The 21,247-nt window shown below is 45.7% G+C and overlaps 1 protein-coding gene across 11 annotated transcripts in view; it reads right to left on the reverse strand.

The window, feature by feature from the left end:
• The window catches only part of MBNL3 (muscleblind like splicing regulator 3), a 59,629-nt gene extending 39,789 nt beyond the window's left edge, over positions 1-19,840 (reverse strand). For all 11 annotated transcript variants that reach the window (XR_008439301.1, XR_008439300.1, XR_008439299.1 and 8 more), the window contains exon 1: positions 18,986-19,840. Coding sequence is in view for 6 of the 11 variants with exons in the window: in XM_053989838.1 (XP_053845813.1) it covers positions 18,986-19,159 (174 nt within the window). In the remaining 5 variants the exon portion in view is untranslated. The remainder of the gene's footprint in view (positions 1-18,985) is intronic.
• Positions 19,841-21,247: the final 1,407 nt, after the last annotated feature.

Here is a 21,247-nt window from a genome sequence, read left to right on the forward strand (position 1 = left end):
CTCTCTCTATTCCATCATTCAAGCCATCAGAACAAAACAAAACTGAACAGTCCTGCCAAGCACATCCTTCCAGACAGCCACTGAACTCAGTTTTCCAAGCTGTTGTGGATAGTCACATAAAAATGTATCCTATGCTTTGTTCCCTGTCTTGTTTGGAAGTGGATTTGTGCTGCATTAAAGACTCCCAAATCTAACGCCAGCACTTCATTCTCCCTCTCTGAAATAACTCATTACAAAGGCTTCCCAGTTCTACTGCTTTTTCTGCTCCTTTTGGGACAGATGTTGGGATTCTGGAAAGTCTGTGCTCTGCAGCCCTCCTACACCAGCAGCCCTGCTCTGCTTATACAGTATTGGGTACAAAGAAGCTGGTGGTCTAAAGTTATTGTAACAGCAATAAAAAATACAGCACAGCTGGCTGCTGACATTTTTCAAATGCAGGTGTAACACCCATTTACAGAGAGCCCAGAGACTGCTGTTATGGTGAGGATCCTGCTGTGAACAGATCATAGCTGGAAAGAAAAAGCAAAATGTATCTTCTAGTTAGCATTACCAGATGGCAATCAGCCTCGAAGGCAAGGGAAGCAACACAGACTTCCTACCATACAGAAGTTTCAATTCCAATGTGTGTGAATAAAAATGCTAGAGTTAAGGTTAATCTGGTAGTTTCCAGCTATGGATGATACAGACCCTGTGAAATGCATGTTCTAGCCAGGAAAGAGTACAGTTCATGAATACAGAATTTTCTGGAAATAGAATTCAAACAGCCCATAAAAAGCACAAACCACATTTTTACAACATCTCTAGGGTGAGTTTTGCCTAACTTTGGAATTCCCACCTCTGAGTATAAAGAGCCACCTCCCTGAGCCTGCACAGACAGACGAGAAGAAAAATGCTAAAAACAACTCAGGTGTTATTTTGGCCCGACTCAGCTCCCCTGCAGTCACTCGAGAACCGTTTGCAGATTTTGTGCTGTTCTGAACAATGCTCTGAGCTGCAGCAGCAGCATGTCAGCTCTGACCCAGGGCTGCTGAGGTGAACAGGGACATATCTTTTGTCAGGGTAGAGAGGACAAGAGTCAGACCTGCCTTTCCACACAGCTTCAATGGAAAACCAGAATAGCTATCACAAGCTCCCAGAGCTATTAATGTTCCCAGCACTCTCAAGGCAACCCCAGCCTGCCACTAAAACTGCAACTGAATTTCATGGCTTCAATGAATGTTAGGTCAAGCCCTTTCTGAGCCTAGACTTGATCTTGACTGAAATGAATGAACCTTGATGTTTTGCATGATTCCAAATGAAAGCAGGTGACATTTGGCAGCTATGACAAGAGTTTTGGGTCCTTCTGAACTGAAAGCTCAAAGCAAAGCTCAGTGGTACATGCAAGTGCAAGACAGCTTGAAAACCCTTGGAGCACACCAAGCAGACGCTCTGTTCATCCCACTGAAGGGAGGCTGGTACACTTTGCACAGTCCCAGTCTGACCAGTTTTCCTCTCCCTACAGCTGTAGAGCAGAGCCTTGGGAAGCCAATCAATGCTTTAAAAAGCTTAAAAAAACCAAAATGTTATATCCCTCTGCAACTTTAAAAGAACAGGTCAGTGAAATACAATCACTTCAGTTCAGGTAAGGTCTAACTCTAGGTCCAGGGAGTTAGAAAATGTACAAGGAATGGAAAGCAAACACAACAATCCCTGGGTCCAAGACACTGATGCTGCTCTTCAGCCTCCCCCTGTGACTGTTCTGCTGGGACATTTTTGCTTTGCAGGGAAGATGGAAAGAAGGACACACAAGGTAAAAAAAAAAACAGCATCATTTTTGCAAAAGGTATTCAAGTCTAGAAATAAAGCTGCCAACAGCCAGCTGAGGACACTGCCCATCTCTCTGCCATTCCAGCCTTTGTCTGTGAAAGCCAACCTCTACCACAGACACAAACCAAGGTGTAGGGGCTGTGTTGTGTGCCACTGGCTCAGGGGGATGTGCTGTGCTTGAAGGCTCTCTCCCATCACAGGACTGGAAAACTGCCCCTTGTCACCAACACACGATGACCAACCCCAGTGGCACGTGGCCAAGCTGACAGGGCTTCAGTCATCTACTTATTGCAGAGTTGGACAGGTCACCACCAAAAGGCATATAAGGGGCAGCAGCACTTTGCCTAAGCAGGAGACAGACTTCCCACCACATGGCACAAACAGTTTAGCAGCTGAACAATTTCACCAGTATATTAAAAATGTACACTGAGCACTGCTTCCCTCGCACCAGGGTAGGACAGTGATCAGGTGCAAATGCTGGGAACAAACAGATGCACAGCATGGCCAAGCCCGACTGCACTTGTCAGTCCTTTCAAATAGTCTGTATAAAAGTGCAAAGCACTTGGACAGGGGTGTTTGCAAGATCAGATGTGCTCTACTGGAACTCAAACATTCTTATCTAGGACTCGCTTAAAATCTGCAGCCTCAAAATGCTTGTCAAGCTTGTTTTTGTTACATAGCTCAAACCAGAGCAGGAGACAAAAACAAAGCAGAAAGCAGCGTTTCTATGTCCTCATCTCCCTTTTTGGTAGCACCTTAACTGGTGACAGCCACTCACAGTCATTACCAATCACTTCAAACCACTGACCTCGGCAAGCAAATCCAGCTCCAGAAAGAAACGATGGCTTGTTACCACAGAGCTCAAGTACTATCACCCTGACATTTAAAAATATATTTTAATTAGGAACGGGGGGACATGCAACAACTGCATTCCAGTAGATTCTAAGCAGCCACAGGCACTAGCCTAAATTCCCAAATCCTTATTCACCTGGCAATTAGGGAAGCTGAGAGCTGCTGTGAGTGAAGTTTTGCACATTGCTGAATACAGCAATGTTCCACTGAGTTTCCCCAGGACAGCACAAAGAGGTCATGGCTGTCCTCCTGCTCTCACGCAGGATTTTCATTCCAAGCTGTTTGTTATACTTGAAGGTTCTTAAAAACTCAGAGCAGTTATTTTGTTGGGGAAAAGCCCTGTAGCTCCTTCATTATATTTTTACATCTTGACAACTCTTTCCAGCTCTGTTCCCCTGCCAAGCTCTCTTCTTTGAGGCCAATGGCACGCTCTGTTATGCTCAATGAAAAAAGTGTATTGATTTTAATGTTTTTGGTTTGTGGAACATTTAGCTTGCTCCAAGCAATGGACAGTGTTTACCAAGCCCAAGAAATATATATTAAAACAGCATGGCACTGTCAAAGTATGTTTTTTGAGCTGTAGAGCCACAGAGCAGAAAAACATGTTTATCTGAGAGATTACTATTTCCAATAATAGCAATCTCATGCCACAAAAGACAGGAATAAAGACTTCATCAAGCTCTTTCTTTTGTATCCACCAATACATTTTGATTATGCTATGTTTGTGAACCATACCAGTCTGTTACCACCACATATTTGAAATTAGGTTTAAACAGAGTAGGATTATCATCATTTAGAGTTCTGAACTGAGCCTTTTTAATGTCTTCTAAGTATTATTCTACTACTCTCCTAGGTTCAGGAATGTTAAAAGCACAATAAAATAGGCTTCTTTAATACAGGATCAAGAACAGGCTCTCTCCAAGACAAGTAAGACTTTACAGAACAGCCTGGCCACAGACCTGCTGAAGGAAATGATCAATAACAATTACAAAAGAAGGCATTTAGTGTCCAGTAAAGAGAGCACATTTAGGAATATGTTTAGCCCTGGGATCACTGCATGCACAGAGCAGGATGCAGAGGAGGTGACATCCACCAAAGTTAATATTCCTGTGGGTTTCAATGTGGGACTATTTCTAAGTTAAAAAAAAAAAAAAATCAATTCTACCTGGAAGATAGAAACACTGGCAAGTCATTGATTTTTCTTCTATAATAAATTACAAAAAAAGCCCACACCAGCTCTCTGGAACAATACTGCACAAGTACTGTATTAAAAAAAACACCACAAAATCCCAAAGAAAAACAAACAAAATTAAACTTCACATATGTCTTCTACCTTCCATCCTCAATTGTTTCCCTCCTGATTGCTATTATACCAGGCCAGCATTTGAAAACAGCAAGTACAGTTTCTCTTGTCCCTTAAACCATCTTTTCATTGTAAATCCCATAATCCAATTCTATAACTTTCACCAGCTGAATCTGTCAAGGTCATATGGAAAGTTGATGCTTCTGACCTTCCTCTACCTACAGTGTCTGTTGAATATTACAGTTGCAGCAGGCAAACCACACGTAGCCAGAACCAAGCAAAGTACATCAAAGCCCAGGAGAATAAATGTTAAAGTACTGTGTTCATGAATACAAATATCGGACATGCAACCAGCTCCAGCAGCCTCAGAGCTCAAGTTTACCCGAGGGAAAAGGCAAATAGGGAAGAGCAGAGATTGATAACTAAGTGTCTGACCCAAACCCTCCCTCCTGTCCTGCAAAGGGCAAAGTCATGCTCAGAAAACCTCATTCTCATTGTGTTTCAGAAAGCACAATGAAATTGCAAATAAAAAGATAAGGACGTGGCTAGGTTTGGTTGGGTTTTTCTAAGAAGTTGGCAGAATACAACCATTCCCTGAGCAGGGAAGGATGTGGCTGGGCTCCGCCACTCTGGCTTTCCACACTTCAGGTGGAAACACCAAGATACGTCAGAACATGATATGACAGTCCCTCCGTGCAATAGCTTGAGCCAACAAAGGAGGTGATGGCAGGGCAACAGGAGATGCACCAGTACAGGAGGGTGATGGCCTCAGTTGCCACCACAGCATATCCTCCCTGACATCTGTCAGAGCCAGGGGTCTGATGTTCCAAGGCACAGGACACCTTTCTGCTCTTGGCTAGGATTTGCCCCACAGTAGAGAGCAAAGCCAGCTTGCCCTGCTCCTCACCCTGATGGCCCACTGATGTCCCCAGCTGCTTTCTCAGGCTATGGTTGAGTTCACCAAGGACCAAGCTTTGTCCTCAAGCTCCTGTTTCAGCTATACATGCCAGGCATATTTGTGCACAGCAGCACATTTCCCCTCTGCTCTGGCTTTGCAGAGAAGCTACCAAGCTACAGAAAAGGGCTGACTGTGTGCCACCAACTTCACACATCTCCAAGCAAAGACCCCAAAGCTTTCTGGTCCATGCCAGGCCGCAGATTTCATGCCCACTGTATAATGAACTTGCTGTTGGTCAAAGGATTAAAGGTGCAGATACAAAAAGTACCTTTAAGAGAGCTCCTGCAGCCTGCTAGGCACAGCAGGCAAGGACCACACATCTCACATGGGCCTTGGCTTCCAAAGAGGACATTCAGGCCAAGTGACATTGAATCACAACCCTCCAACTAGGAGGCAGCAAGGCTTGAAGAGAAAGAAAGAAAGAGAAAAAAGGAAAAAACCAAGCAAAAATAAAAAGAAAGCCTGCCTTGCCCTAGGCAAATATTCCACCTCGGTCAGCTTTTGCAGACTGATCTGTTTAGTGAGTTGTTTATTACAGCCAGTAACATATGCACATTTAAGTCACAGAGGGGATTTTTCTCTTAAAAAACACCTTCAGAAGTGCTCTTTAAAAAGCCCCTGGCACTAGAAAGCAGATATGTGACCAGTATTTGCTACCATCTCTAGTGAAAGGGAGGTTAAGGCATTGTAAATGTTTGTTAGGAGCTGAGCCCATGGAGAAGCATGGCAAGCTGTGGTGGCAACAGGACTGACCTTTTTCCACAGAGGCAAACATGATGGGCTCACAGTGCCAAAGATAATACACCAACATCTCTGTGGGCAAGAGATGGAGAGTTTGGCAATGACAATTCTGGGATAAAACTGCAATTAGTGAGACATATTTAGGTGCAGTTCCCATGCACTAGTCACAAGTGCCACACCGACAGCCAGCTTTAATGAACATGATGCCCAGTTCTGTGCCAACATCTGAAAACCTGTTAATATACAATGGATTTACTACAACAACCTTGGCCAGAGCAAAACTTCTACCTGTTCTAATTACAACACTGCTCACAGATCCCTGTTCCCACAGTCTGTTATGCAGTCTCGTGAGGTCTGTGCAGATTCACACTCCCAACCTCACTCAGCCAAAGCAGATCCATGTTACAAACTAACAAAGCCTACCCAGGAACAGTAAGCCAACAGACGCTGCAAACCAGACTGCTCAAGGGGGCTTTCTGCTCACCCTGCATTCCATGCTGACCTAGATAGCCAAAATTCGGGGTCTGTAGGTCTCTACACTGACATACAGTCCAAAGACCCCAAAATCTAGCAGGAGTGGTCTGCTTTCTCCATGTGATGCCAGGATAATGTATTTTGCAGAAACCATCATCTAAGCTGCTGAGAGGTTAATTCCATGTAGTCACCAGGATCTGTTCCCTTCTGTGTAACAAGAGCTGTAGGACAGGACACTGAAAACGTTGTATGTCTAGTTAGGTGGATGTATCCACTTAGTCCTGCGGGATGCAACTTCTGGTCTGACCTAAATTCTCATCTGCGCAGCACTGGTGTAAGTGCCAGAACAGCTAAGAAAGGAATGTGTCCTGCGTGTGCATACATGTGTGTCTGTCCATCCATCTGTCCCAGCTGACCAACAAGAATGGAACTGATCAGGGCTTTCCTTTCATTTGCTTGCTGCTTTGGAGTTCATGTTTTTAATAACTGCCAGATTCACTTAGGTTTGAGAGCACAAGAGAAAAGCTGGGGGAGGCAGAAGCAACTAAAGCATATCCATGTGGATGTGCTTGCTTATTCAGACTTGAGGCACAAAAGCAAACTGATCAAATTACCATGGGGTTTTTCTGTCCTTCCTGTATTGCTGCTCTGCTTTCCAAACTCCTGCAGCTCTCATCCTTGTCCCGTTCACCAAGTGCAGTACAGACTGCCTGAGATGCTCAACCTTTTGTAGTTGAGGAGGCATGCAAGGCTTACCTTTTGAAGGCTGTTCTATTAGAAAGCAATCTTAAACAACATGACTTCCTTAGGCAGCAGACACCTGATCTCATGTATTTTGCTTTTGCTACTGACAAGAGATATCTTCAGATGCAGCACAATCCCTTCCTAAAAGGGCAGCAAGAAAAAGACCTTTCACCGCCCTCACCAGGCACAGTTAGGATGAGTCAGCTGCAATGCAAATATTCATTTGTTTTTAGGTGGGATGGGCCCATATAGATGGGGGTGGGAGGGACTCTCAGGGATTTTTTCTGCAAGGAAGAGTGACCTTTCTTGAGGACATCTGCAGTCTCTCTGCCACGTGAGAGGAGTAGCTGCAAAGAAGCTCCAGGGTCATTAGCAAGTCTGGAATGCAGCAGGACCAGTGCCTACATAAGCGAACACTCCAACACTGCTGAAAAAATGCTCAAACTGGTTTAAACTAAGATAGATGGACTTCTCATAGGGCCCCGGCAGAAATCCCTGTACAAACCTCTCTTCAAGTGCCTCTGACACAGGCAAGAAGGACAAAGTAAGAAAAATGCTAACACTTTTCCCCTGATTGGGCTAAGCACTGAAAGGATGCTTAAAATCCTTTTCCAAGAATTAGCACAATCAAAACAGGAAAACAAAACCAGTTTTGAGTAGTGTTTTTGTCCTACCTAATGTGAGCTCTATTCCAAGTAAACATTTCTAAAGATTTTATATTACTGTGGACTCTTCAAAAACCCATGCAGAGAAACACAAAACGACAATGAAAATCCTCTTAATTCAATCTGTGCTTTATCGCACAAGGCCGCAGCAGGGGATTTCTGGCTGTGGGAATACAAATACTCATCAATGCTACAGCTCAGGGTCCAGCTCCAATTACTACTCAAACACAAAATGAGACAGTCTCAGCCTGAAGAGTTTTCAGTCTAAATACACCAGACTTGGTGGAAAAACCCCAGGCAGCCAGGGGAAGCCTCGGTAACACCAGACTGTATTTCAGCTGCTCTGTCCTGGGCTGCTGCAGCTGTGATGCCTCCCAAGCTCCTTCCTGCCGGCAGCCTGCCTGTGTCCCACCCCTGCATCACTAGCTAAAAGTGATCCTGCCCATTTGTCTCCCAGTCCCCAAGGGATTTACCCCTCCCCCCTCCCAACTCTCCCAAGGATGGTGCAGAGCCTTTTGAGTGGGCTGTGCTGGGAAATCCGCGCCCTGCCGTGACATGCCAGCCAGCAGATGCTGACAGAGCTGGCAGCGATGGGTGGCCAGGGTCCCTGCCACATCCCTGAGCTCCCCAGTCCTATGGGAAAGTGGCTTGGGGAGCTGCACTGCTCCTCCCCAGAGTCACCCCCACCTCCTTCCCTTGAGGTCCTCCTTCACAGCTAGGAGGTTTCAGACATCCCTGTCTTGCTTTTATCAGCCCTGACGGCTTTCCAGCTTCGAGCACCAAAGTCACTCAGCCTGCCTGCCTTGCTCCAGCTCCCACCCTGCAGCACATCACTGAGGTTTTACAGGCAACAGGATTGACACAGCAGGGAGTCAAAAGTCTGCAGGGAGGTAACCATGATTACATCTTCATCTGCAAGGGCACCAGATGCACTGAGAAATAAAAACGACTGCTGAAGCAACAGGAGAGGAGAGCAAGAGCTTTCTCAGGCTGCCTTATCCAGTCCCTGCAGACACTACAACATGGACAAAGAGGACAGGGGAGCTGCACTAGGGCTTAGGGACAAATAGGCCCAGAGGGGAGGAGGAAACAGCAGAAAGAAGAAGCAGGGCACTAGAATAAGGCTGCAAGTCTTGCACCATCGGAGCAAGATTTGGGAGGGTTTCTGCATGAGCAGGAGCATCTTTTAACACCTTCTCCTACAATGTTTGGGAAGGAGCAACATTCCCTCCAAAGACAACTGTCTTGAAAGTCCACTGGTTTATAAAACAAAATTCCCTCACATGGAGGAAAGAGCTTTCCTTCATACAGCTGACCTAAAACACCATTACCTCTGCCATGCCTGGATGATCTTCCAAGCCCTCCTTAAAGGCTCATCTGTATGTCTGGCTTTCAACTCCCCACGACCCTGAGCACTAAAGTGCTACAGCATAGGCTGAAATGTCCAACCCCATGAGGCTCTAGCTTTCTCCTGGCAAACTCATCCTGGGTTTGCTATCTGCAGCATCACGTGGAAGGGACTCTGGGAGCAGAGCCCAAGCACTGCATGCAGCACAACACTGCACAAACCAACCATTTGGGATCAACAGCACATAATGGCTGCAAGCCTTACCCATGCTCTGATCCTTTAGGAATGGACAGCAAGAGGAAGAAACATAGACCAGTGGGATCAGCCAATACCGTTGGGATTACACACTGAGGTTTTGCATTCAAACTCTCCTCAGTTGAAGCAGGGCTCTTTAAGGACCTAATCTCCGTGTGACTGTTCCCAGCACCAGCCGTGCCCCTGTGGATAACAGGGACTTAGGGAAGCAGCGTCATGACGACCATGGTCTCAGGCACACGGGCTGCAACTCCACTGTATTGGTGCTGCCCTGGCCACCTCTGAACCCCCAGATATTCCACACTTTCCCAAATGCCCCTCTGCTTAAGAGGTGTCTCCTCTCACTATGCACCCAGAACTGATCACAGCACCCAGAGTTCATAAGGCAAAGAAGTGATGAGACAGAGTTAAAGCACCATGTTTCAGGCTATTACCTTAAATCCCCATCAGAACCTGGTGTGAGTACTGCTGGGCAGAGACGCGGGCATCACTCATGCAACTCAACTGGATTCCAACACTCTTATGTGTAGTGGTTGTTTTGGGTCTTTTTCTGACACCAGTGTAGGAGAACAGCTGAAAGTTTGTGCTGTGTTAACGCAGAGTATGGTCAGAGGCAAGATAAAACTCAGAGACCATTCACCAGTCACCTGGGCAATGCATTGTGATACTACAGCCATTCTGGATTAGCTAAACTACTCCTGGTTCCCATTCCCAGAATTAAGCAGAATTTGCCTCACTTTTTAATGGTGCTCTGTGCACCTACCTCAGCAAGGGGTGGGGGCCAGCAGCACGCCTGCAGCTGTTATGTTGGACTGGGTTGTGGGTCTTTCTCTCCACTGTGCAGCCATACTAATACACAAAGTAACTTGTTTTAAACACTCACATTCCACTGCTGCAAGAGGAAAACTTCTTCCCAGAGCACAGGCTGCCACCTTCCAAACAAGGTCAGACACTGACCTCCTCCCCCACCGCCAATGACCTTATTAGCACTGATCATGGTTCTAATAATATCCCGCATTGTAAGCGGGCCATCTGCCGTAATATTTCACTACAAACTTGGGGAATTGCTTGATTTGAGTATGCTCGTGTCCCAGCAAGCCAATTGTGCCCTCTCAGGAATATGCTTCTTCCTCACAGCTTTAAGCTAAATGTTGCAGAAAGGCACCTCCAGGTCTCAGCTTTCCAGCTTGGAGCTGAAGCACGCAGAGAACAGCCCCGAGCCATTCCCACGTGCTGGCTTCAGAGAGAGGAGGTAAAAACACAGAGTTAGTGCTTAATAATCCCTGACTCCAGCATCCAGTTCCTCTGACAGTGGAGACATCAAGTAACCATGTCACTGCAATCCTAAACCAAGGCCAAACACTAACCAGACATTCAGAGAGACAGATGCAAAACCCAGGGCTCCCAAGAGATCAGCATTACTTTTGTGCCATGTACTTTCTACTGTGTGGACAGCAGAAAGATTTTACTATCCTAACACATTACCTATGGTGAATATTTTCACTGCCATTACAGAACAAGGGCTCTCTTAACAGGCTGATAAGCTTACAGAATTAAGCATGTTTGATAGCTATTCCTTTGGAAGGAGCCAGGGTTTGAAATGCTTACTCAGTTAGGACACCTGTCTAAATCACCCAGAGTCTTGCTATTACAGCAGCTCAGCTACACTCAGCCTTCAAAGACATTTTTTCTGTACTGCTCCTGTGAGGTCAAAAAGTCCAATTATGCACAGAGACCAACATTACAACACTTCGAAGCAGTTTGCATCATCACAAGGCTCTGAAAAGTGGTTTTCCAAATCCTTGGTCTTTCCTCTAATCAAAAGACTGTCATCAGACATGGCACGAGGACTCTAAGGGGTGAGGAAGGGGGTCAGTGCCTGGCTCCCTGCTGTTTTATGAACAGCAATAAAACAGTATTAATAAGCCAGAAGTAAAACTGTGCCTGTATGGGGCAATATTTGCCCAAGGTCTTCAAAGCATTTATTTTAATACCAGCAAAACAATATTTATAGAGGCAGAATTTCAAAGAGCTCAGTTCCTCACTTGGAAATCTAACCACTTATTGAAATGCTCTGTGGGAGATGTCAGGCAATGGGCTCTCCAAAAAGCCTGGCACATCTTGTTTATATTTGTTTTAAAGCTTCTAAACAGCTCAATTACATAAAAGCATGTTACTGTACCTTCCTTCAGAAGGGTGAACCAAGTGGCAGAAAGCTATTGTCAGCTAAGAGATTACATCCAACTGATGCTATGCCACTGAAAAAATCCGCCAACTCCACATACTTGTTCAGTCACTCCCCTTGAAGACATCTTTCACCACCTTTTCCCCCAGCTCATTTTGCTGGCCTAATGCAATCAGGAGCATGAGAAGTCCCTAGGTAGCTTCACCAACACTGCAGCATCACAGCCAAGCATCCTCTTTACCCCAGACTCTGTCCAGGCATAGAGGCTTGTAGGTTTGGTGCTTCTATTTCAATCCCAGTGTTAGGTACTGCTACACACCAGAGCTGGAAGATGTAATGCTTGAACTTCTTCCCTAGAAGAATTTGGCAGCGCCACATTTTGCAACATGGCACTATCTGAGGTGCCAGAGCTCACTGTACATACACCCCCCCCCCTTTTGTGCTCCCTTGGCCAACTTCTGACTCAGAGCAGGCAGAGCCAGCCACTTGCTATCTGGGCCCATCTCATCTCCTTCCTCCCTGTCCAGAGAAAGACCCTGGGGCTCACAGAGCGTCCCCCTGCAGCTGTGCTGGGTCACAGGCATGGAGATCCCTGCAGGCTTGTCAAGACTGCAAACTCAAGGTGTGCATGCAAAGAAACTCCCAAAAGCCAAAGGTGGCAGAGCAAATGAACACAGGCAGCTCTTCCTCTTTGGAGACTGCATGAGAAGACCACTTCCCATGCTCAAAACTTGATGCAACAGCTCACTCCAGCACAAGGAGCTCTTTGCTGCCCACAGGAACTCTACAGCACTTAAAATCAGGCTTAAGTATTTTGCAGAACTGGAATCTTGGTCTGGCGGGCTTTGCCCTTCAAATGGGAAAGCAAGCCTCAGGAGCAGGAGGTGGCATGCCAGGGCCAGTGGAACATTGCAATATGCCCATAAAAGGTTTCAAAATGTATCTGCTTAAGCACACACAGAAGCTCAGAAGAGTTTAGAGTCAACATCCCAAAAGAATTCCTCTCCTGCTTTTTTAGGCAAGTGTGAGCAGCAGTCAGCACTTTACCATCATCTTCCCAACCAGAAACCCAAGGTTACTCTTGGCTAATATTAATAATGTAAATGCTGCTTTAGCCTTTGAGGATGGTGGTTTGCTCACGCCACAGGGAGAACAAGGCAACATGAGCTGCAGGCAGGAGCAGAGGCCCTGCATTGCCAGGGCTGGCTGGTGAGGAAAGGAGAGGCGAGGCTGGCAGCAAAACCCCACTGCTGAATTTGCTTGGCCCATCTCCCTGAAGAGGCTGGCCTCCAAAGTGTGGTCTCAGGACCAGTTTGTGGGCACAGCTCTGCTTTCCAACACGTACAAGAGGAAAAGCACACCAGTCTGAGGCCCAAGGAAAAGCTGTAATCATTCAGCTGCAAGAAGATGGACAAGGGCGGTGTTCCTGTCCTTGCCCCTTGCACTGGGAGAGCTTCTCAACTTACCAGCCTGTGCCTACACTTCTGCCAGCCTCCTGAACCTGTTCCAGAGACACCACACATGAGACTGGCACTCACACACATGCAACAGCAAAGGCATCTGCTCCCCTGTGGGCAAGCCCTCAGGAGAAATGTGGGGTCAGGAGGTCTGGGGCACAGATGGTGCTCTCCATCTACTGCACAGCAAATGCCCAATCACCAAATATCCACCCTCTGCAGGAATACAAGCAATGAGCTGAGAAGAGAGCATCCCTCCAGGGTAGCACCAGAACCAGACTATGCACCAGGAAATCTACAGATATCTCACCATTCTTGCCATGTTACCACAGACAACACCAAGTTCCATAAAGCACATGTTCTCATAAATGTAAAGGCTAAGGTAGTGTTCCCTGCTGAGGCTGCTCAGCTACAGAAAGACCCAGTAAAGATAAGGACAAGGTCAACCCCTTCACTCTCCCTAACACACCTCAAAGATCACCTCTCCTTGCTTTAGAGCACAGTCAAGAATTCCTGTCAAGGATTCTGCCTTAAACCTTTGCAAAATGGCTGACAATGAGTAAGACCTTCCTGCATCTCCCTGCCTATTGCTGTCCTTGCAGCACAGTCACCAGGTAACACCAGCCTGTTCCAGTTACACAAGTTCATCACCCAGCAGCTCTGCAGAGAGCAGGACCAAGGGAATTCCAGCTGCTGGACTTTGTATTCAGCGCCTAAGGCACTCTGTCCTCCTGCTAACCCTGCCACAGTGGCAGCAAGCTGCAAGAGAAGCAAGGGGACAGCTGAGACCAGCAACCTTATAAACTATGACTCCAAAACCCACCAGTGCTCATCTGCCACAGTTCAACTGTCAAAAAGTCACAGATAAATGAAATGAGACTACTGGGTCATCAGAGAAACCATTGGGTAACACTAAACAAATCAAACATGCTGTGCACAGACCTCCGTCCCACAGAAAGATCAGCTAGGCAGATTAAAGAACGAAGGTGTATCCTTTCCCTGGAAAGCTGAACGTGCCTAGGGAGGTCACACATCATTTTTAAGCAACCAGCCTTAACCCCACAGAGAGAATCTGCAGTCCAGACAATGGGGCAGGCCTGGGAGATGCTCAGCCACAGGCAGTGCCAGGTGAGCTTTTCCATCAGATCTTTCCATCCCACAGATGTGCCAAAGACACTACAGAGAGTACAGACAGCAAGTATGCCAATTAATAAATTAAGATGTGAAAACATGGAGCTTGTAACCTGTAGATAAGAAGGGATCAGGCCTAAATTATTTTCCCCCCACAAGCTCTCCTATTCTCCTTGAAATACTAATTTACCTCAGAGGGAAATACAAAGAGAAATATAGAAATTAACATAAAAAGACAGAGAAATACAGTATTAACAGGTTTTAAAAATAAATTTGAGTCTAAATACATTTTTCCCCATTTTAAGTTGTTTGATCTGGTAGTTTTAAAAAGCACCTAAGACATGCCATAAAACACACTAGCATCCAGAGTGGACAGAAAGCTGCTGGAAATCTACTGTTGCCACACAGGTAAGTGGCTTAATGACCAAGGAAAAATGGATATTTGTCACACAGGCAACTTGGCTCAACACTGTTCTTGTGGAATATTTACATCTCCATTACACTGAGCTGAGACATGGAGTCAGAATGTCTCCAAAAATATCACTATGGCTTTGTTTGCTTTCTTCTTCCTCTCTAAAAGTGTAACCATATGCTAAGTTTAGTGGGTGTTTTTAGTTGTTTCTTAATTTGGCGTTTATTTAAATTTTTAAGAAAAATAGATTTGATTGCCAACCAGTAAGTCAGAAATAATTCTAGTCAAGTCAGCATAAACCAGGTACAAATTAGCATGAAAACTGTGAGGAACAGCCTCAGGTACATCAGTTTCAAGATCATATAGTACATCTATTGCCCAAGCAGTGTGAACTTTTTAGATTGCCATGGGATTTTAAATATTATTACCAGAGAATAACATTTCTTTTAGAAAATAGACAATTTTATACAAAACTACTTTTAACTTCTTTTTATGCCTGTTCACAGAAAACTTTTCACCTTCTTTTTGTAGAGTATTGCTTTGAACATGCAATAGTTTAACAATGTTTTTCACATTGTTAAACCTCCCAATTGTTAAAATTCATATTACTGAAATTTTTCACCCCACTATTTTCCATCTCAAAATGCTCTTTGAAGCTTCAATCCATATTAATGTTCATAAAGAAAATTTTAAAACCCCTAAACAGCAGAAAGCCCCAGCCCACACCTCACAAAGCTGCGTTTGTAAATTTTTTTAAACCACAAGTCCTCAGTGCAGATGCCCAAACTGTGAGCAGTATAAATCAAAACCTCTGTGAACACCTGTGCATTACCTACACATTTTTATATAACATGTCACCATCTCCTAATGCCCCATCTCTCAGCTCTCTGCTCCATTAGTGACCAAAGATGATGCTTTTTTTCCCTTCCTGACAACATCAGAAACTGAAAACACAACCAATGACTTGCTGGCCAAGAACTGTCAGACAAGCTCATATCCTGCCCTCCTGATCCAGTCTGAATAGGAAAGTTAATGACTTGATGAGCAGCTCACCAAAGTGCCAAAACAAACCTTTGTAGGAATTGCCATGAGCCAGCAAACCATGTCCCAGTCCTTACAAAAAGCACTGGCTCTGCATGGGACAGTGCACACAGCCTGGGAGAGAAGCAATGAACGAACCCAGAGGCCACCCCAATTTACAGGGATGACATGGCACTCCTCTCCTTTGCTCAGAACATCTCTGAGGTGCCACAGGACCCAGCTAGGAGGTACCAGAGAGCACTGGCCACTGACCAGCAACCCTCATGGTCGCTTCTGGAAGCAGGGTGGCCCAGCATAGCCAGCTCTTGGGCCTCTGGATTGCCCTGCAATCAAACAGTGCAGACTCTCCTGCCATTCACACAAATTAATTCAGAGAACACTGCTTCCAGAATAACAAGGAGGGCTGCACGAGTAGAGTGAGAGCTCTCTTGGCATCTGATTCAAATAGCAACTTCTTGCAAGGAACTATTTTTAAGTTTTGTATCAATCTGCTTGAGAAAGGTTCCTTCTGCTGCCTACAAATGTGCAAACTCCTCCTTTGAAAAAACACAGCTCAGGACAGCAAGATCCAGCCTTGCACTTTCAACCTAATCAAGAACAGATATTTCATGACCAAAGCATTGCACAACACACAACGTTCCTGCAGAGTATGTTCTGGTGAGGGCCCCCATTACCTTCAATGAGTCCCGTGTGTTCTTCACAAGATTACAGGTAGCACACAGTTAGTTACCCGTGAAACAACCCACACTGAGACGTTCTGACTGCTTCTGGAAGCATCACTGCTTTTTCCACTGCAACAGGCATGAACTGCTATAGGAGCAGTTCCAACCTAAGGAAAAAGGGCAATTCAGTAAGGTATGGATGCTGCGCATGACCTGACCAGTGAGGTGAAACCATTGTTTGCTGGGTTATCAGAAGTTCCTGTATGAAGGCATTGTTCAAGCTTAAGAGGTCTGTGAGAGAAAAAAAACAAGCAACAGCAGCACACAATGGATGCAGATAAGCAACGTCTGAACAAAGCCCTGGGTGGCTGCGAGACAACAGGAGAACTTATTAGCCACAAGCATCCTATATCCTGCCTCCAATAAAGCAACACAGATGTTCTGCTAATGCGGGGCAGACAAGAGAGCACTAAGAGACAAGAGAGCACTAAGCAGCTATTGAGCCCTCCACGGGAGAGAGGGTCGCTGTTCCACAGCTGTTGGGCACAAAGACATCCACAGGATGGGCAAGAAAAGCCTCTTAAAGGGTCTGAGAATGTAACCTCTCTGGTGACCGGTAAGGGTGGCCACCCTTATAGCCATGAGCCCCTCAAAACCACTGCAAAAAGTGCTTTGCAAGCCCAGCTCTGGCCCAGGAACAGAATGACCATTGTTTGAGGGTTTAGTCCCCAGGGGAGTTATTTCCACTGGGAAATGCATGGCGTTAGACATGCACACGCTCAGCCTGCAGCAGTGGGGACCACAGCCCTCCATGGCACAGGGAAACAGGATTCTGTCCACTGAGAGCTGCTGGATCCATGGGACTGAAGGAAGTGCTCCAAGACCCACTGTCTTGTCTGCAAAGAGGGGTGCAGAAACAGCCCCATCACCTTTGGCCAAAGTGCTCCGCACAGTCGGACTTCTCCTCAAGTACTTCCCCAAGACAGAGCTGTCAGCCCTCCATGAGGCTTTCCTAAGTCCAAAAAACCTATTCTCTGGAAAATTCAGGCCGCTTAACCAGCACATACTAGGCATCTGCTACTGTGCCATGAGGAAACTGCAACTAGAACGTTATTTAACAGCCAGTTACACAGGAAACACTCTAGCTGTAGAAGATCACATCCTACTCCTTCCCCTGTTTGAATTTTTTTTTTGTTTGTTTGTTTTCTTAACATGGTGCTCCCCATCCCATCCCCACTGCTGAAGTGGGAGAAGTGTTTGCTCATACCAGTGAGTGGGATTTGAACCCCAGCTGCCCATGGACTTGGTCCTGCACATCGTCCCAGCCCCAGCTGTGCAGAGAGGGGCTGGCACAGCTGGGCGTGCTGCAGGAACTGCATTGCCAACAGCACACGTGGGGAAGTGTCACACACGGGGTGACAGCACAGCTCAGAGCCCAGCCAAGCTGGGTGGCTGCACTGGGACACCCCCCAAGATGCTGCAAACACCAGCAAGGGGCACAAAACTATCCTCCACAGCATGACAGCCCTCCTTTCCATTCACAAATATACACTGAAAAATATTAACATATTAATCTCTTCATTAAAAATATCTGCACTGCCATTGGCTACAATTCAAAAGTTTCAATGACAAAGAACAAGATTTTTTTCCCCTTCAATAAAAAAAAGTTTGTCTCTCACTGTCAGCAAACCAGCAATGTAAATGAACATTTGAAAGTCACTGTAAAACTAAGAGTCATTTCATATAATCAGATTAAAAAGAGAAAACCGAATGCAAACAGAAAACTTGAGCTTCTTGGAAAATGAGAGCAGAAATGAAAACATGAAGAAGCCACTAACAGGAACAAAATGGGTAAACCAGTTAGTCCAGATCCAGTCCTGGTCTGAACCACTGCATATATAACTCTACCAGTTCTGTTACTCATTATGCTCATAAAAATAAACACAAATCCTTTCAAGCAACAGTTGAAGTTTAAGAGAAAACTTTTAAGATTATAAAATTTTCCAGACTCTTTCTAGCAATTTTAACAGGTTGATTACTTTGGTCAAAACATTAAACACAATGTCAAGAATTCTCATCTGCTATCAGTTATCCATATGGTCTCAGAGTAAAAAATACTTTTGAGGAGTCATACATTTGGGAAAAAGGAAAAAAAAAGTGGATCTTCCTTTCCCAAGAACCATGGTGAAGTGAGGCCAGAAAGAGATGCCCACATCCCCCTCCTGTGAGCCCCTCCACTCCTCACCCTGACTCACAGTCCAGGTCTTTGGTATTTTTGAAAGTCATCCCAGGAATTCCAGCAGGGACAAGCAACCAAGAGCAATTTACTGCCTCCAAATTCAATTCTGCAAGGACTAGCACCAACCTCATGGCTCAGGCCTAGCAGAGCCATTGAGTTCGTGTGTCCCAAGCAGAAAGCACTTCCCCAATGACCATTTCTGGAAATATTGTTCTCCAAATATTTTGGCTGGTCCTCATCTACAGGACGACCTTAAAGTGCATTAGCAACTCTGTCTCCAGGAAATACATATAAAGTTGATTCATTATCTTAAAATGCTGCTTTCATTTTTGCTCATTAAAAACACATTTCAGATCCCTGCACCAAATGCACAGCTGATGTGATCTGGACACTCAAAACTGGATTACAGTTCTCTCTACTATTCTTATTTCATTTGCTGCCCACAACCTACGTTCTCTGTTTCAGGGACAGCTATATCAGACCTGACCTACCACTGAAAAATGCCGTGGATAAAATCCTTCTCCCTGCAATGCCTGGCACTCCAGGCAATGGCACCCTAAGTCAGACTCAGCCTAGATTACAGGAGCAGCATCCTCCCTGCAGACACAGAGCAATAAACAGCTGGTCTGCACATCCCACACCCCTGCCTGAGCCACTCGGAAGGCAAAGAAAAACAAGGCAGCTTAGGCAATGCACGCGTTACAGTCCTCACCTTTAGGGAGTCAAAGCAGGCAATAACTCGACCATTTTCCACATGGCAACTCCGTGACGGATGGGCGAACTTGCACTCTGCATCAGACCGAGAACAAGTCCCTCTCTGAAACTCTCGACACACTTCTAACGTCAGCCATTTTGTATCACGAACCAGGGAAACGTTTACAGCCATATTAAAAAACAAAAATTAAAATGCAAGCAATCGCACCCTTCCTCAGGGTAATATTTACTGCTGATCTTCTTTTTCTTCTTTTTTTTTTTAAAAAAAGGGTAAAAAAGTGAATTCAAGTTAAATGTGAAGAAATAACTAACTTGTTGCTTTGGTAGAACTCCTATTCATCAGCACTTAGGTTTTCATTTAAGTCAAATCGTGTTTCTTTAAACAAGAATTAAACATAAAGCCAATCATAAAATAGAAATCTTATCAGAACAACTGAAAATCAAATTAGAGGCCAGCTCCTAAAAGTGCAATTGTAGAAGTTAAAATACAAGTGTTATATTTTGTGCCACTGCCAAAGTTACTTGCAAATAACTGGCAGACTTTCAAAAGAATTCTGTGCTCTCCAGTTAATGGTTTCAATTATTCTTGCAAAAAGCATATGCTGCTGGCAGCACTTCAGTTTGTGGAATGGTCTCGGTCCTTGGGGAGAAAACTTCGGTTTTTTTTTTTTCCTTCTATTTCTTGCTTCTAAAAATTATGGTTCATGAGCATCAAAACAGGCAAAAGGATGTCTGATTTTTCTCTTTCTTTTCTTTTAAATATTTGCTACATAGTCGGGGGAAGGAAAAAAATAAAATGGCTGAGCAAACTGCGTGTAAATGGGGAGCAAAAAAAAAAAAAAAAAAAAAAAAAAAAGGGCAAGGCTGGAGGAGCCGCCGTCAGGGCACGGACTGCAAGCAACGCCGAATTAAACAGAGAGGGGGGCGAGGGGCAGAGAGAGGCAGCCCTAGACAGAAATCCAAGCAGCGGTGGCTTCAGGAAAGGCACTTTTCAGCAACCTGCAGGAAAAAGAGAAATAGAATCAGCCAGGAGCCTGCGGCCCCGCTCGGGCGGGCGGGCGCGGGGCGGCGCCGGCGGCCATTGCGGGCACGGGGGCACTGCCCGCGCCGCGCTGCGCATGGGAGGCGGCGCCGGCCAATGGCGCTTGCCGTTACAGCAGCATCCGCGGGCAGGCGACCAATCGCAGAGCCCGTTCCATAGCGGCGCGGTGGGCGCCCGCCGCAGCCCCGGGACCCTCCGGGACAGCCCCAGCCCCGGGCAGCGGCTGCGCCCCACAGGCCCTCCCGGACCACGGGCAATAGTCTGCTCTTCGGTTTTCTTGGTTTTGTTTTTTTTTTTTTTTAATTAACATTAACTAACCCACCCCCTGGTCTGTAGGAAACGTTCAGGCAGGAAGAGCAGCCGGTGGCTTTCTTACGTCCCAGGCTCCTGCTCAGCCCTGCACCGCTCCGCACTTCCAAGGTGTTCCACCAAAGCCATCCCCAGCGCAGGGCTGCGCTTGCGGTGGCACATGGAGACAAACGACTGGTTCGCAGCCGCCCCTCTGTGGATACGGAGCCTACAAAACTAAGAGCAAACCCGACAGGGAAACCTAAGCCACACACACACGGAAAAAATTAACTCATTGCTCACAGCTGTAGTTTTCCACCAGACCAAAGGCAACTCGAATTACTCTGACTCCAGCAACTCGTGTTATACAACAAAACAACTTTCAATGCATTCCAGTTGAAGGCTTCCTTGGCATCCACTAAAATGTTAAGCTGTCTCTAGAGTCTCCCATTCTAATATTAGCTGTACCATTGCCGCCTGATAGGATTGAGTTGTTTCCAAGTTCCCAAAATCCAGCCCTTTATCTTCCTAAAGTACGGCCGTCCACTTTTACAAACATTTGACAGGCGCGGGATGTTGCCTGTGTGACTGCTATTAAGATTTCAAGCTTTCGTAGGAGAAGAGCCTTCAACTACAAAAAAAGGAAGCTTAAATTCCTCTTTCATTATTGGTGTGTTATTGCAATTACACTGATCAGTAACTGAAACCTACTGGAGCTGGAAACAATGGAAACAATGCTACCAAGGAAGAAGTGTGGGAAGAGGCTGTCATCAGCAGCAGGGGGTGGGGCACAGAGGCTGTTTGATTCACAGATCGAATTATTTCAATTTAGAAAAAACAACACTCATTAAACCTACACTGCAAGTACTTTCTCGGCTTAATTAGACTCAAGTTGATAACAAAACCTGCCCAGATCCCTGCAATCCAGCT

Source organism: Vidua macroura, chromosome 14 (genome assembly GCF_024509145.1).
Source record: "Vidua macroura isolate BioBank_ID:100142 chromosome 14, ASM2450914v1, whole genome shotgun sequence".
NCBI lineage: Eukaryota > Metazoa > Chordata > Aves > Passeriformes > Viduidae > Vidua > Vidua macroura.